This window comes from Rattus norvegicus, chromosome 17, assembly GCF_021556685.1.
Source record: "Rattus norvegicus strain SHRSP/BbbUtx chromosome 17, alternate assembly SHRSP_T2T, whole genome shotgun sequence".
In the NCBI taxonomy this organism is placed as follows: Eukaryota; Metazoa; Chordata; class Mammalia; order Rodentia; family Muridae; genus Rattus; species Rattus norvegicus.
The window spans coordinates 57,919,846-57,936,950 of NC_141550.1; the positions used below are offsets into that span (position 1 = coordinate 57,919,846).

Consider the following 17,105-nt stretch of genomic DNA (forward strand, 5'->3'; position numbering starts at 1 on the left):
GGACTCTGTCTCAAGGCAAAACAAACAAAATAACAAGACAGATGGCACCTGAGACTATCTGAGGTTGTCCTTTGACCTTTATAAGAGTGAGCTCGTGGGTACTCATGACCCCCCCCCCCACCTTTCCACTTCTCCATACATACAAAAGATGTATGTGTGTGTGTGTTTGTTGAAACATAAGGAAGAAGTGGTCGCAGCAGGGGAGGAAGAAGACTTGCAAGAAGTTTGAAAGTCTCATGTGAACATTTAAAAAATTGCTGAGAAAAGCAGGGGGATGTTCAAAGCAGTAGACATGCAAAAATTGAGTGTTCTGGTGATTGGGTGCTTGGTAGTTTGTGTGTGGTGATGGTGGACAGAGGCATGTGTGATGAGTACTGAAGAGGTTCATCTTAGGAGTGTTCTGATGAGAGTATTCTCTAGTTAAGGAAGCAGAATTCTATCTGCAGTTATCAGAATAAATAACTGGCCTGATTTAAGGAGAAGAGGAAGAAACAATCTAAATCAAAGTAAGTTTTCATTTTAATGTAGCCTGTTCTTAGACAAAATAGAATAAATTACTCACACAGTTGTATAGGATTTTCACTTAGATCTGTCTTTTATAGTTACCTCATGAATATCTTAATCTCTTTCAATAAGACTTTACAATAAGACTTCATCTTATCTGATTTTTCTTAGAATTATTTGTATTGTGTAATGTGTAGTTCTTATTTATGGTTTTAACAGTTATTTAGTGTTTTCCAGTTTCATTTCCTACCTCTCACCTTGGTTTTGACTAATAATTTATCTGTAGCTTCCGTTCCTCATTTCTGCTCATTTCTTGCTCATTTCATCCACCTTGGTATGTGACCACCTTTTCATGTAGATATTAGTTAACTACCACATTTACTTACTTTCCCACACCTCATTATCTTTTTTTTTTTTCTTTTTTCTTTTTTTTTCGGAGCTGGGGACCGAACCCAGGGCCTTGCGCTTGCTAGGCAAGTGCTCTACCGCTGAGCAAAATCCCCAACCCCCACACCTCATTATCTTAAACTGTAGATTGGATGTCTTATGTTGAATTAGTGACATTGACTTTCTTGTATAATCCTCTTTCTCCCCAACTGTTCCTGCATACTTGTCTTTGCAGTCACTAGGGCGGGTGCAGTCATAAAGCTTGGCAGTAAAGAGGGCACATGGATTGCCCTGTAATGATTGGTGTATTCTAGTGCCACAGTCTATCTCCAGTAGCATGAAATCAAACTCTGACCAGTCCTGATGTTTCTAAGCTACAGTAATCTTGTGAAAAGTAGCTACATGTCTGCTTACTCATCTCCCTGTCTTCAAAGGTACTTGTTTTTTTATGTTTCCTTGCAAAAAAGGAAACTCATTTAAGGATAAAGAACAGTTATGCTTCATGTACCAACCAGTCAAATTGTAAGATCTGTCATTGGCTGATTCCCTCATTGTTGGACTATCAGTGTGTTTACATAGACTGGATGCTTGCTTATTTCATGTGGTTTCTTGATGTAGGTGATGTGGTAAGCACAAGATGTAAGATGGCGCTGCTAGCATTACATGGCATACTGTTGTGAGAACTTTTAAAAATACATAAATATATGTATTACATGATAGTCTCTAAAGTATCAATAAAATGTAGTGTAAAAACAGCTAACAGTTATTTATTATCATCAGGTACTATGCTCTGCATATTCCTATCTCACCTTTTATCCTACTGCAGCATGGTACATCTGGTATTACCAAAAGTAAGAATAGCGTGTTACCTTAGAATGTTAAAATACTATGACAGCATTTTTCAGCTTCACTGACATCTTAGGGACCACTGTGTGTGTTATGACCAATGGAAGCCAAAAGAAGGCATTGGATTCCCTGGAGTTGGAGTTCTAGACATCTGTGGATCCACCCAATGTGGATGCTAATCTGAACGCAGGTCCTCTGGAAGAGCAGCAGGTCTTAATTGCTAGGCCATCTCTGTCACTTTATATAAGGTTAAAGCACAGAGTGACTGATGTCTAGTAATGCATGAAAGCAGACTGAACAGTTCAAAGGTTGGAAGCTCTCTTTACTATGATGAGCAAATTGGGCAGGATAAGGGTGATGTATAGACAGGAAGTTGATTTTGGAAGTGGTAAATTTTAGGTACTTCTAACTAACCAGTTTTGCTTATAAAAGTGTCTAGTCTTGAGGAATCTCTTCCCCTTTTCATTTTTCATGACATCGACTCTGAAGAGTTTAGTTCTGTTATCTAGTGGAATGTTTTGCCTTCTAGATTTGTATGTTTACTAGTAATTGCATGAATTGAAATATGCTTTTTCTTATTTTTTTTTTTTAAGACAAGGTCTAAAAAAAATGTAGCTCTGGATGTCCTGGAATTTACTGCATAGACCAGGCTGGCCTCAAACTCTACCTGCCTCTGCCTCTCAAGTGCTGGGATTAAAGTCGTATGCTACTACACTGGGCTGAAATGTGCTTTTGATAAGAACACAGTACAAGTTACACTATAGGTGTGTCTCCTCTAAGTATCACTCTTGATGAGTAGGGATAATCATTTGGCTTAAAACTTTACCTTGGAAAAGAAACATTGTAATGTCTGTTTCCCTTTTTATGAAGAATAAGTAATATGTAGGGGGATAATGTGTTAGAATTCCTAACAACTTTAAACATATATGTCATTTTCTATGCCCACTCAGTACCATGAACTTGAAGAAATAATCATCTTAAAATTTTATCAGATTTGTTTATCATATAATCCTTGTTTGTCAGAACAAAAGTAAGGGATGTTGAGACAGTGGTGGCGGCAAGCAAAGGCAGTGACAAAGTTGATCTCAGTGGCCCAGGTGGATTTGTTAAAAGAAGGCACTGAAGAGTCAGATACATGACACCTCTATGTGTTCTTTATCACTGCCATAAAAGTGTACTTCCAAAAGTATGCACATTATATGCTTATCTTTAAGGAATCTTGTTTAGAGATATAAATTTTTTTGTTTAATTTTATAGGTTTAAATGAAACACCAGATGTTTACCGTCTTCCAAGGTAAGCTTAATGTTTTTTTTTTTTTGAGAAACAGTGTTACTGTATTTATTAATTAATTAATTTGACTTACCACCTCAGCTTACTAGCTTTATCTTAGGCACTATAGATCTCAGAAGAATGATTTTTTTACACAGAGTGGGAACCTGCGAGTTTTCTACCTATGCCATGTTAGTGCTGAAAAAGTTTCAAGATTTTTCAATTTTGAATCAGTGATACTTAGACTGAACTGTAAATGGGTGGCTTTAAACAGTAACATTAATTTCTGCAGTTGGGTGGCTGAGTCAGGCAGCTCTTGGTGAAGTCAGCCTGGGCTACAAGATGAGAACCTTTATGCAGAACTATCAAATTGTTAGCTTTGGTATTCTTTGTCCTGCCTTGCTTCATCATAGCTTCTTGTTGCTGTGAATCCTTAATATTCTGCTGGTTTCTTCCTTTGTCTTCTGTTTGACTCTTCTGTTTTGTTTCCCTCTTTCTCTTCCTCCTTTGCTTCCTTCCTTTTTATTTGTTTGGAAACAGAGTCTCTCATAGTCCAGGCTGACAACAAATTTGCTATGTAGCCTAGAAAGTGAATGAAAATGAAGAAATAGCTAACTGCTCCTAGGTATGGTTGGGGAGAAGGAGTTTACTGTAGCTATGAGGGAGAGCTCAGCCAGAGATATCTGGAAGGATCCAGACTGAACTGGGCTATGAGAAGAGAGAGAGGTGAGAGGAAGAAAGAAGAGAAGAGAGGGCAAGCCTGTGGCCAAAATAGCAGGTCTATATAGGAATGAGAAGCTGGGTGAAGGAAGGGAAGCCCAACTCCTGATCTGGAGAGCTGTAGGATAGGGGTTGGGATAAGAAGTGCTGGGAGGAGCCGCTTGTTTTGTTTTGTTTTTTTTTCAGACCTGACAGAATGAACTTGAGCTTAAAGGCCCTCTGCCTCCATCTTCCAAGTGCTAGCTAGAATTACAGATGTATGCAACCATGCTTTGTTGATAGGGTGCTGGGGATTGAATCCAGGCCTTCATGCATGCTAGACAAGCACACTGCCTATATCCCTACCCCTCTTCCTCGTTTCTAAATCTTCTTCCTTTTTAAAGACATGGTAGGGGGCACAGCTAGAGGATTGGTGAGAAGGCTTATCTGGTAAAGTACTTGCTACACAACCCTGAGGACTAGAGTTCAGATCCTTAGCCCCTAGGTGATGCTGGAGAGGCGGCAGCCTGTCTATAATTCCAGCACACAGAAGGTGTAGACAGAGAATCCACAGAGCAAGCTGACCAGCTAGACTAGCCAAACTTCTGTGTTTAGTGAGATATCCTGGAAAGTAATATAGGGAGATACCTTGAACCTCCCCATGGACATGCACCACACATAAAACATACTCAAACATGGACATGCTCAAACACACATAAAAAACATATACAAGAGCATAATACTGTTTAATGCATATAACAAAGATACTGACATGGGGATTATAAGGTTATTCTTATCAAATATGACTCTTAGTTAGGGTTTTTATTGCTGTGAAGAGACACCATGACCATGGCAGCACTTATAAAGGAAAACATTTAATTGGGGCTGGTTTACAGTTCAGAAGTTTTAGTACATTATCGTCATGGCTGATAGCATGGATAGGCATGCAGCCAGACATGGTGCTGGAGAGGGAGCTGAGAGTTCTACATCTGAATTGGCAGAGAGTGAGCCACTGGGCCTGACCTGAGCTTCTGTAACCTCAAACCCTCCAGTGACACAATTTCTTTAATAAGGCTGTATCTACTTCAAAATAATGTCACTCCATATGTGCTGGGGGTGGGGTGGGGTAGAGGGTTAGTTCAAACACCACAATGGCTCTGTCTTAAGTTTCTATCTGCAAAGACCATTATTTTCAGATAAGAACACCTTTACAAGTCCTGAAGTGAGGACTTGACTGTACCTTCTGTGAGGCAGTTTATAACAGTACAACAGTGCTTACTCTGCCCTCTAGGATTGTAAATAACTGAAGATTTAGAATAAAAACGTCTTAAATGTAGGTTGATACCTGTGTTACTAGGCATGTTTACTTTATGGAGCTTAAGATTTGCCCTCTTCTAGTGTGTCTGAAAACAGCTAGCTACAGTGTACTCATATAAATAAAACAAATACATCTTTTAAAAAAAAAGATTTGAAGGTAATGATTTTTAAATGGTATGTATAATGTTTTATGAGTATCAAATTTAGATTACATTATTCTTTTTTCTTTATTCTCTTTCTCTGATTAAATAATAGTGTTATGTTAATGCAGCGAGGCACAAGGCATAATGTGGCATGCTGTCTGTTTTGAGAGTGAGTATTACTGAGTAGAAATGGCTGAGAGAAGTGGGAAGATTGCTTCAGGACAAGTGTATATTGAGGTGGAGTATGATTATGAGTATGAAGCAAAGGACAGGAAGATTGTGATCAGACAAGGGGAGCGCTACCTCCTGGTGAAGAAGACCAATGATGACTGGTGGCAAGTCAGACTTGATGAGAACTCTAAAGCATTTTATGTGCCAGCACAGTATGTCAAAGAGGTCACTCGCAAAGCACTGATGCCACCCGTGAAGCAGACAACAGGACTGCCAAATAACTCTATGAAGACGACACAGAGTATGCATCTCCAGCGATCGACAGAAAATGTGAACAAAATGCCTGAGCTTTCAAGTTTTGGAAAGCCATCATCATCTGTTCAAGGAACAGGTCTTATTCGTGATGCCAATCAGAATTTTGGATCCAATTATAATTCAGGCCAGACTCTCAACCTAAGCCTGGACCTGACCCATAATAACGGGAAGTTTAACAGTGATTCACATTCTCCTAAAGTTTCCAGCCAGAATAGGACACGCTTATTTGGTCATTTTCCCGGGCCAGAATTCTTGGACATAGAGAAGACTAGCTTCTCTCAGGAACAGTCATGTGACTCAGCTGGAGAAGGCTCTGAAAGAACACACCAGGATTCCGAGTCTGGAGACGAGCTTAGCAGCAGCTCCACTGAGCAAATGAGGGTAAGAGAAAAGACTGGTAAAATTCGAGCTTGCCTAAATAAAAATGATGTTTTAATTAAAACCATAGCTTTATGAATTTGGTTGTTTTGCTTTATATGTTCAGAATACATGGAGTCTATCCTGATTTAAAGAGCAGAAAAAAAATGGGAAATAGCTTGTGACATTCATAGAGAATCTCTATGTCATTCATAACATCTATGTGGGACAGGACTACCTTGAGCCTGAAAACATTTTTTCTCCCTATTGATGTGCATTAAGTAGGAAATGCTTCCTTTAGCAGTAGGTGATTCTTCCTTTAGAAAAAAATGTATTTTGTTTTCTGGTTGTACTTTGATTTGTTGCTAGCAAGTGTTTAGGTGTAAAATATGGGTGTGTGGGAAAGATGCCACTGGCATATTAGTGGCTAACTTGCTTATTGAAACTTACCCTGGAGCACCATGCAATAAAGAGTGAATAACTGCATTTCCAGTCATATGCTTGTGTCTGAAGTACTTCCCCTTAATGGCAGTGAATACTGGCCTGGAAAGAATGGTGTTACAGGTTTGATTTTTACTTTTTCCCCTACCTAGCTTTCTTTTCAGATTGTGTATGCTAATTTATTTTTCAAATGAAGTCATTTAAAAAGCATGTGTATGAAAGTGGGCATGTATTTGGGCAACTCTGATTTTTAAAGTAAATTTTTTATCCTCAGTTTAAAGCAAATTAAAAACAACTATTTGATCTGAAGTTGTGTTCCCTTCCACTCTGAGTTTTTTGTTTGTTTGTTTGTTTTTTGTTTGTGGTGAGGAGAACCTTTCTCTAACTCCTTTTCGCTCTCTTTCTTTGTTTTTTGTTTGTTTTGGTGCTGGGAACTTAACTCTAGGTCTTGGGCTTAATAGGTAAGCTCTCCACTGCTGAGCTAAACTCTTAACTCTTGTAATAAAATTATTCAGGTCAAATCAGTTAATAATTAGGCTGTTCTTAAGTATTGCCTAACTCTGTAAGTCGTAACTGTTTATAGCATTTTTGAGAGGCTATAGGAAAAGAGAAGATTCTGTAGCGAAACTTCCAGTGTTTGAGATCAAGGCAGGAAGTAGCACTATCATTGTCTTCTGTGGGAGCCTCAGTTTTAGTGTGATACTTTGTAGTGTCTGCTGAAGCACACCTTTAATCTTAGCACTCAGGAGGCCAAGGTAGGCAGATCTCTGAGTTGAAGCCAGGATGGTCTAAATAGCAAGTTCCATACCAGCTAGAGCTACATAGTAAGACCCTGTCTGCAGAATATGTGTGTATGTTTACATATATACAGACAGTTATATGGGGAGAGATATTTCTGAAATGTGGTTCCTTATAGAACCTGGAGGCCTTGGGAAAGATGTGGGTTTTTTTTTTGTTTTTTTTTTTTTTAAGATTTATTCATTTATTATATATAAGTACACTGTAGCTGTCTTCACACACACCAGAAGAGGGCATCAGATCTCTTTACAGATGGTTGTGAGCCACCATGTGGTTGCTGGGAATTGAACTCATGACCTCTGGAAGAGCAGTTGGGTGCTCTTAACCGCTGAGCCGAAAGATGTGTTTTCTATTCCATCCAGCCATAATAATGATTGTTTCACAGCTAAAATTGTATTTTATATTTATGTTCAGAAGCAATCCCGTGTTCTTTTGGTTATAATCATCTTAAGTTCCCTGCACTGAAAGTTCATGGCTCCTGATCTCTCATGGGCCAGCACCGTTTGAAAGTCTTATAAAGAATTCTTTGGCAGGCCCTTAGCTCTCCATGGCAATGGTCTCCAATCTTTTGCATTTTCTTCTTTTTGCTGATTCACTTGTACTTTGCTCTGGTCTTATCAGATCACATTGCTTTATACTTAACAGCAGAAAATAAGTTCCTAAACAAAACACAAAAAAGCTATGGTGAAGAAATAGAGAGCACATTTGCATAATAGTCAGTAATGCCGGCTTTCATTTTGATCTGATTCCAGCATTTGCCAGCTGTGTGATAATTGGGTGCTGGGCAGGGGTGGGGGTGGGGGATTAGCTGTATTTTACCTATTTTGTAATGCTCAGGGTGAACCTTGGGCCTTTGGGTACACTAGACAGTCTACCTAAATCTAAGGATATTTCATTTATTTTACATGTATGAGTGTTTTATCTGCATGCATTTATGTGTACATATGTATGCCTGGTGTGGCAGACTGGAGTTATGGATGGTTGTTAGCCACCATGTTTGTTCTAGGACCCAAACCCTGGTCCTCTTCAAGAGCTCTTAACTGCTGAGCCACTTCCCTGGCCCTGAGGGGAAAGTTACTTAACCTGAGTTAAGGAGTAGTCACAGGGATGTTGAGGCACATAGTAAGGGCATTGGGCATCTATTGCTGCTTAATTAACTACCAAATTTATCAGCTTTCTTTGCTTTTGTGGGTTAGTTCATCAGTGGAAACTTGGGGTCTCTTGAGGTTGCAGTTTTAGGCAAGCCAAGTTGAGATGAGGAGTTACTTTCAATGCCTTGCTTACAATGTTGCTAGTTAAGCCTCTTCACAGTTGTTTGAATGTAGCAAGTAGACTTCCCCAGAATGAGCAATCATAGTAGAAACATGAGAAACATAGTAGATCTTCAGTTTCTGATCCTGGAAATCCCACTGTCATATTTTGTTGATTATGCAGCTCATCTGTCTTTTCTATGGGAGACTACACATGAGTGTGAGTAATAGGTTTTGAGGATTAGTGAGGGGAATATTTTGATGGTTGTCTGTAAATAGATTCTCTGTAAACTACTTGCCACAGTAATTGTCATTATTATTCTGTCAGTATTATTTCTGTTTTTATTCCCACCATAGAAATATCTATGTTGGCAATTGCCTTTCTCCTGGTATAGTACAAACATTTATTTTAAACATTTCTATCAAAATGTATGCTCTTCATACTTGCTCTTTGTACTTGTTCATGATCCTCTGCAAAAACATGATTGTTATAAGTCTTTTCTATCAATTTAATATATATACATAAATACATATATACATGTGTGTGTATATATACTCATACATACATATCGTGTATGTCTATGTGTGTGTTTGTGTATATGTATATAGCACCCACATGCAAGGAAGAGGATAACCTCAGCTGCTTTGCTTGCCTTACACCTTGTTTTTGAGGCATGGCCTCTGCATTCTAGGCTAACTGGCCTGTGAACTTCTGAGGGATTCTCTTGTCTCTGCCTCACATCTTTCCCTGGGAATGTGCTGAATAAGATACTGCTACTACATCTAGCTTTTGTTTGTTTGTTTGTTTGTTTGTTTGTTTTTGGAGACGTGGTTTTTCTGGTATTCTTGGCCGTCTTGGAACTCACTCTGTAGACCGGGTTGGCCTCAAACTCACAATCGTCTGCCTCTGCCTTCCAGGTGCTGGAATTAAAGAAAGGCATAGGCTACCACTACTCTGAAAGGATTCAAACTGTAGTCATCATTAGGCTTGTGTGGTCAGCAGTTTTACCTGCTGAGCCATCTTCCCCAGACTTTAGAATTGCTGGTATTTCCCCCATTTAGTAACGGTCTGTACCTCTCCTTTTCCCATATTGCTTCATTACTCCTTTCACTATCTGCTGAGTTATCTCCCCAGCCCCTTCACCACTCCCCACTTAGATAGACTGAGAGTTCTTAATAGTCCGGAATACTAAGTCTGTCAGATGGCTTGCAAAGATTGTATCCTGTTGTGTTGGCTTTTCATCCTTTTGGTTAGGTCTTTCCCAGAACCAGTGTTTTATTTTGATGAACTCCAGTTTATTAGTTCTCTATATGTGTCATGCTTTGTTTTCAAGTCTAGGAGCTCAAGGCATAGTAATTTTAGGTATATTTGAAGAAACAGAATCACAAGGGTATGTGTGTATGTTTGTGTATCTTCATAAATACAGACATAAACAAGCTGGGTATATTTTAAACACTTGGTTTGCACAAACATACTGGCATGCAATTTCAGAATCTGGATTTTTCTGGCAGGTGATGATGCTCCAGGGAAATAGTAGTTGCTGGTGCTTTTGTTGTCATAGCCAAGAATCCATTGCCAAATCTGAGATCATGACGATGGACTCTGTGCCTTCTCCTGACACTTGTATAGTGAGGTTTTTAATTATTCTCAATTACTTTTTATGTATAGTATGAAATAAGTATCCAATCTTTCTCTCTTTCTCTCTTTCTCTCTTTCTCTCTCTCTCTCTCTCTCTCTCTCTCTCCCTTCCTTCCTTCCTTTCTTTCTTTCTTTCTTTCTTTCTTTCTTTCTTTCTTTCTTTCTTTCTTTCTTTCTTTCTTTCTTTCTTTCTTTCAAGCCTTCAAGACAGAGCGTTTCTCTGTATAGGCCTAAATGCTGGGATTAAAAGCCTGGACTGCCATACCTTACCTCCAGTTTCCTTTTAAAAGTGACTGGCTTGTTTTCTTAGTGCAGTTTGTTTAAAGACATCTGCTACATTAGGTGTAGCACCCTAATAAAAATTGGAAATCAATTTACCATAGACACATTGACTTGTTTCTGGATATTTAGTGTCTGCCTGTTAATTTATACACACCCTAAAGATAGTCTTGAGCACTCTTGTTTTGTAGCATTTTAAAATTGTGAAGTGTTATCTTTCTTCATTTGTTCTTTCTTTCTTTCTTTCTTTTTTTTTTTTTTTTTTGGTTCTTTTTTCGGAGCTGGGTACCGAACCCAGGGCCTTGTGCTTCCTAGGTAAGCGCTCTACCACTGAGCTAAATCCCCAGCTCATTTGTTCTTTCTAAGAGTTGTATCTTTTCTGGTTTCTTCGGCCTCTATATCAATATTAGGAATCTCTCCTCAATTTTAACAAATAAACTGGCTAGGATCCTGATAAACATTGTCTTTGAGGCTGTAGAGGAATTTGAGGGGTCATATCCACTTCTGCTTTTCTTATTCCCCTCAGTGCTGGGGATTGAACTCAGGGCTGAAATTCAGATTGATTCATTCAGAAAAAAGGTTATAGGCTTAAGAATGGGTAAACATGTAAGAATGCATATTGCTCTTGCAGAGGATCCCAGTTCGTTTTCTAGAATGTTATCAAGTAGCTCACAACCATTTGTAATTCGTGCTCCAAGCAGGTATGGCAGCTCTGGTCTCCACGGGCACCTATACTCGAATGCACATACCTACGCATAGATACAAATATACATAATTAAGATGAAATTTAAAAACAAAGTATTTATACTTCATGTTGGTATATATATTTTTTAGGTACAGAAATCTGTTTTTTTTTTGTTGTTGTTGTTGTTGTTGTTGTTTTTGTTTAAAATGTTTTTCATTAGCCTGGTTTCTGGAGAGAAGTATAATTCTTGTCTTTTTTCCTCTATAAAGATTTTTCCTCTGTCTTTCAGAGTTTCCTTTCATCTTTGGTTTTTGTAGCTTGAATATAATGTTCTTGTGTGTAGGGTTTTTTAATTGGAATTTTTTATTTATATTTCATATCCCCTTTCTCGGTTTCCCCTCCCCTGACCCCAGCCTATCCCCCTACCCCCTGCCTCCATGAGAGTGCTCCACCACCTACTGCCTTCCACCTCCCCACCCTGACATCCCCTACACTGGGGCATCAAACCTTGACAGGAACAATGGCCTCTCCTCCCATTGGTGCCCAACAAGGCCTTCCTCTGCTACATATACGGATGGAGCTCTAGGTCCATTCCTGTGTTCTCTTGGGATGGCCTTGGGAACCATCCTTGGGATGCTCTGGGAGGTTTGGTTGGTTGATATTGTTGTTGTTCTTATGGGGATTGCAAACCCCTTCAGCTCCTTCAGTCCTTTCTCTAACTGCTCCATTGGGGACCCCATTCCCAGTTCAATAGTTGGCTGTAAGCATCTGCCTCTGTATTTGTCTGGCAGAGCCTCTCAGGAGAAAGCTTTATCAGGCTCCTGTCAGCATTTACTTCACAAAGTATCTACACTTTGGCCATCCTTCTTCTTGAACTTCATGTGTTCTGTGAATTGTATCTTGGGTATTCTGAGCCTTTGGGCTAATATCTATTTATCAGGAAGTACATACCACACATGTTCTTTCTTTATTGGGTTATCTCACTCAGGATGATACTTTCTAGTTCCAGCCATTTCCCTAACAATTTCATGAAGTCATTGTTTTTAATAGCTGAGTAGTATTCCATTGTGTAGATGTACCACATTTTCTGTATCCATTCCTCTGTTGAAGGACATCTGGGTTCTTTCCAGCTTCTGGCTGTTATAAATAAGGCTGCTGTGAACATAATTGGAGCATGTGTCTCTGTTGTATATTGGAGCATCTTTTGGGTATATGCCCAAGAGAGGTATAGCTGGGTCCTGAGATAGTAGAATGTCCAATTTTCTGAGGAACCTCCAGACTGATTTCCAGAGTGGTTGTACCAGTTTGCAATCCCACCAACAGTTGGAGGAGTGTTCCTCTTTCTTCACATCCTCGTCAGCATCTGCTGTCACCTGAGTTTTTTATCTTAGCCATTCTGACTGGTGTGAGGTAGAATCTAAGGATCATTTTGATTTGTATTTCCCTGATGACTCAGGATGTTGAACATTTCTTTAGATGCTTCTTGGCCATTCGATATTCCTCAGCTGAGAATTCTTTGTTTAGTTCTGTACCCGTTTTTTGATAGGGTTATTTGATTCTCTGGAGTCTAACTTCTTGAGTTCTTTGTAAATATTGGATATTAGCCCTCTATCAGATGTAGGATTGGTAAAGGCCTTTTCCCAATCTATTGGTTGCCCTTTTGTCCTAATGATAGTGTCCTTTGCCTTATAGAAACATTGTAATTTTATGAGGTCCCATTTGTCGATTCTTGATCTTAGAGCATAAGCCATTGGTGTTCTGTTCAGGAAATTTTCCCCAGTGCCCATGTGTTCCGGGCTCTTCCCCACTTTCTCTTCTATTAGTTTCAATGTATCTGGTTTGATGTGGAGGTCCTTGATCCACTTGGACTTGAGCTTTGTACAAGGCAATAAGAATGGATTGATTTGCATTCTTCCACATGCTGCCCTCTAATTGAACCAGCACCATTTGTTGAAAATGCTATCTTTTTTCTACTGGATAGTTTTAGCTCCTATGTCAAGTGACCATAGGTGTGTGGGTTCATTTCTAAGTCTTGAGTTCTATTCCATTGATCTTCCTGCCTGTCTCTCTACCAATACCATATAGTTGTTTTTGTTTTTTTTTTTTAATCACCATTTCTTTCTTCAGAAACTTGAGTTCTTGTCATACAGAACTATTACTTGCTTGGTTAGAGTCGTACTAAGGTATTTTATATTGTTTGTGACTATTGTGAAGGGTGTCCTTTCCCTAATTTCTTTCTCAGCCTGTTTATCCTTTGAAAAGAGGAAGGCTACTGATTTGTTTGACTTAATTTTAGATCCAGCCACTTTGCTGAAGTTGTTTATCAGCTGTAGGAGTTCTCTGGTGGAATTTTGGAGGTCACTTATGTATACTATCATATCATCTGCCAATAGTGATATTTTGACTTCTTCCTTTCCAAATTTTTTTCTTTTTTTCTTTTTTTTCTTTTTTCGTTTTCTTTTTTTCGGAGCTGGGGACCGAACCCAGGGCCTTGTGATTGCTAGGCAAGCGCTCTACCACTGAGCTAAATCCCCAACCCCTCCTTTCCAAATTTTTATCCCTTTGACCTCCTTTTGTTGTCTGATTGCTCTGGCTAGGACTTCAAGTACTGTATTAAATAGGTAGGAAGAGAGTGGGCAACCTTGTCTAGTCCCTGATTTTAGTGGGATTGCTTCAAGTCTCTCTCTATTTAATTTCATGTTGGCTACTGGCTTGCTGTGTATTGCTTTTATTATGTTTAGGTATTGGTCTTGACTTCCTGATCTTTCGAAAACGTTCACCATGAAGGGGTGTTGAATTTTGTTAAATGCTTTCTCATCATCTATTGAGATGATCTTGTGGTTTCTTTCTTTGAGTTTGTTTATATAGTGGATTACATTGATGGATTTCCATATATTGAACCTTCCCTACATCCCTGAAATGAAGCCTACTTCATCATGATGGATGATCATTTTGATGTCTTCCTGGATTCAGTTTGCGAGAATTTTGAATATTTTGTCATTGGTATTCATAAGGGAAATTGGTCTGAAGTTCTTGTTCTTTTTTGGGTCTTTGTATGGTTTAGGTATAAGTGTAATTGTGGCTTCATAGAAGGAATTGGATAGTGTTCTTTCTGTTTCTATTTTGTGGAATAGTTTTCTTTTTTTCTTTTTTGGACAGTATTGGTATTAGACCTTCTATGAAGGTCTTAAAGAATTTTGTACCAAACCCATCTGGTTCTGGGCTTTTTTTGATTGGGAGACTTTTAATGAGTGCTTCTATTTTTTTAGGGATAATTCTGGGACTGCTTAGATGATTTATCTGATCCTGATTTAACTTTGGTACTTGTTATCTGTCTACAAAATTGTTCATTTCATCCAGATTTTCCAGTTTTGTTGAGTATAGAGTTTTGTAGTAGGATCTGATTAATTGTTTGAATTTCCCCAGTTTCTGTTGTTGTATCTCTCTTTTCATTTCTGATTTTGTTAATTTGGATACTGTTTCTGTGCCCTGTGATTAGTCTGGCTAAGGCTTTATCTATCTTGTTAATTTTCTCAAAGAACCAGCTCCTGGTTTTGTTGATTCTTTGTGTAGTCCTTTTGGTTTCTACTTGGTTGATTTCAGCCCTAAGTTCTCTTGGTTGTATTTGCTTCTTTTTGTTCTAGAGCTTTTAGGTGTGCTGTCAAGCTGCTGATATATGCTCTTTCCAGTTTCTTTTTGGAGGTACTCAGAGTTATTAGTTTTCCTCTCAGCACTGCTTTCATTGTATCTCATATAAGTTTGGGTATGTTTTGCCTTCTTTTTCATTAAATTCTAAAAAGTCTTTAATTTCTTTCTTCTTTGCTCAAGTTATCATTGAGTAGAACATTGTTCAGCTTCTGTGTTTAGGTGGGCTTTCTGATGTTTTTTGTTGTTATTGAAGACCAGCCTTAGCCTGTGGCGATCTGATAGGATGCATGGGATTATTTCTATCTTGCATCTCTTGAGGGTTGTTTTGTGACCGATTTTATGATCAGTTGTGGAGAAGATACCATGAGATGCTGAGAAGAAGATATATTCTTTTGTTTTAGGAAGAAATGTTCCATAGATGTTCGTTAAATTCATTTGGTTCATAACTTCTGTTAGTTTCTCTGTGTCTCTGTTTAGTTTCTGTGTTCATGATCTGTACATTGATGAGAGTGTGATGTTGAAGTCTCCCATTATTATTGTTTGAGGAGCTATGTGTGTTTTGAGCTTTAGTAAAGTTTCTTTTCTTTTTTTCTTTTTTTTTTTTTTCTTTTCTTTTTTTCGGAGCTGGGGACTGAACCCAGGGCCTTGTGCTTGCTAGGCAAGCGCTCTACCACTGAGCTAAATCCCCCAACAAAGTTTCTTTTATGAATGTGGCTGCCCTTGCATTTGGAGCATAGATGTTTAGATTGAGAGTTCATTGTGGTGTATTTTTCCGTTTATGAATATGACCTGTCCTTATCTTTTTTGATAACTTTTAGTTGACAGTTGAATTTATTTGATATTAGAATGGCTACTCCAGCTTGTTCCTTGGGACCATTTCCTTGGGAAATTGTTTTCCAGCCTGTTACTCTTAGGTAGTATCTGTCTTTGCCACTGAGGTGTGTTTTCTGTATGCACCAAAATGCTGGATCCTCTTTACATACCCAGTCTGTTAGTCTATGTCTTCTTATTGGGGAACTGCATCCATTGATGTGAAGAGATATTAAGGAATAGTGATTGTTGTTTTCTGTTATTTTTCTTGTTATAGGTGGAATTATGTTTATGTAGCTCTCTTCTTTTGGGTTTGTTGCAATGAGATTACTTTCTTGCTCTTTCTAGGGTGTAGTTTCCCTCCTTGTGTTGGAGTTTTCTATCTATTATCCTTCATAGGGCTGAATTTGTGGAAAGATTGTATAAATTTGGTTTTGTCTTGGAATAGCTTGATTTCTCTATCCATGTTAATTGAGAGTTTTGCTTGATATAGTAGCTGGGCTGGCATTTGTGTTCTCTTTTGGTCTATTTGACTTCTACCCAGGATCTTCTGGTTTTCATAGTCTGGTGAGAAGTCTGGTATAATTCTGATAACATCTGTCTTTATATGTTATTTGACCTTTTTCCCTTACTGCTTTTAATATTCTTTGTTTGTGTATTTGGTGTTTTGACTGTTATATGACAGGAGGAATTTCTTTTCTGGTCCAGTTTATTTGGAGTTCTGTAGGCTTCTTGTATGTTTATGGGCATCTCTTTAGGTTAGTTTTCTTCTATGATTTTGTTGAAGATATTTACTGGCCCTTTGAGTTGGGAATCTTTGCTCTCTTCTATACCTATTATCCTTAGATTTGATCTTCGCATGTGTCCTGGATTTCCTGGATGTTTGGGGTTAGGAGCTTTTTGAGTTTTGCATTTTCTTTGATGGCTGTGTCAATGATTTGTATGGTATGTTCTGCCTCTGACATTCTCTCCCCTGTCTCTTGTATTCTGTTGGCAGTTCTTACGTCTGTGACTCCTCATCTCTTTTCTGAGTTTTCTATCTCCAGGGTTGTCTCCCTTTGTGATTTCTTCATTGTTTTTATTTCCATTTTTAGATCCTAGATGGTTTTGTTTAATTCCTTCACCTGTTTGTTGTGTTTTCCTGTAATTATTTAAGTGATTTTTGTGTTTCCTTTATAAGGGCTTCAGTCTGTTTACCCGTGTTTTCCTGTATTTTTTTAAAAGGGAGTTATTTATGTCCTTCTTAATGTCCTCTAACAGCATTATGAAATGTAATTTTTAAATCAAAATTTGGCTTTTCCAGTGTGTTGGGGTATTTAGTACTTAAGTGGTGAGACAACTGGGTTCTGATGATGCCAAGTGGCCTTGGTTTCTGTTGCTTAGGTTCTTGCACTTGCCTCTCACCATCTGATGGTCTCTGGTGTTAGCTGGTCTTGCTGCCTCTGACAGTTGCTTGACCCACCTATAAGCCTGTGTGTCAGCACTCCTGGGAGACCAGCTCTCTCCAGATGGAATTTGGGTACCAATATGGCACAGGATCAGCTCC

At 38.6% G+C, this 17,105-nt stretch overlaps 1 protein-coding gene across 10 annotated transcripts in view; it reads left to right on the plus strand.

Annotated features, from left to right (window-relative positions):
- Window positions 1-17,105, plus strand: part of Arhgap12 (Rho GTPase activating protein 12) — a 113,522-nt gene that overhangs the window by 14,764 nt on the left and 81,653 nt on the right. For 8 of the 10 annotated variants that reach the window (NM_001107357.2, XM_087590690.1, XM_087590688.1 and 5 more), the window contains 2 exon segments: window positions 2,995-3,031; window positions 5,279-6,033. In NM_001107357.2, the coding sequence (NP_001100827.2) occupies window positions 5,356-6,033 (678 nt within the window). In that variant the 5' untranslated portion in view covers window positions 2,995-3,031; window positions 5,279-5,355. 10 annotated transcript variants of the gene reach the window in all.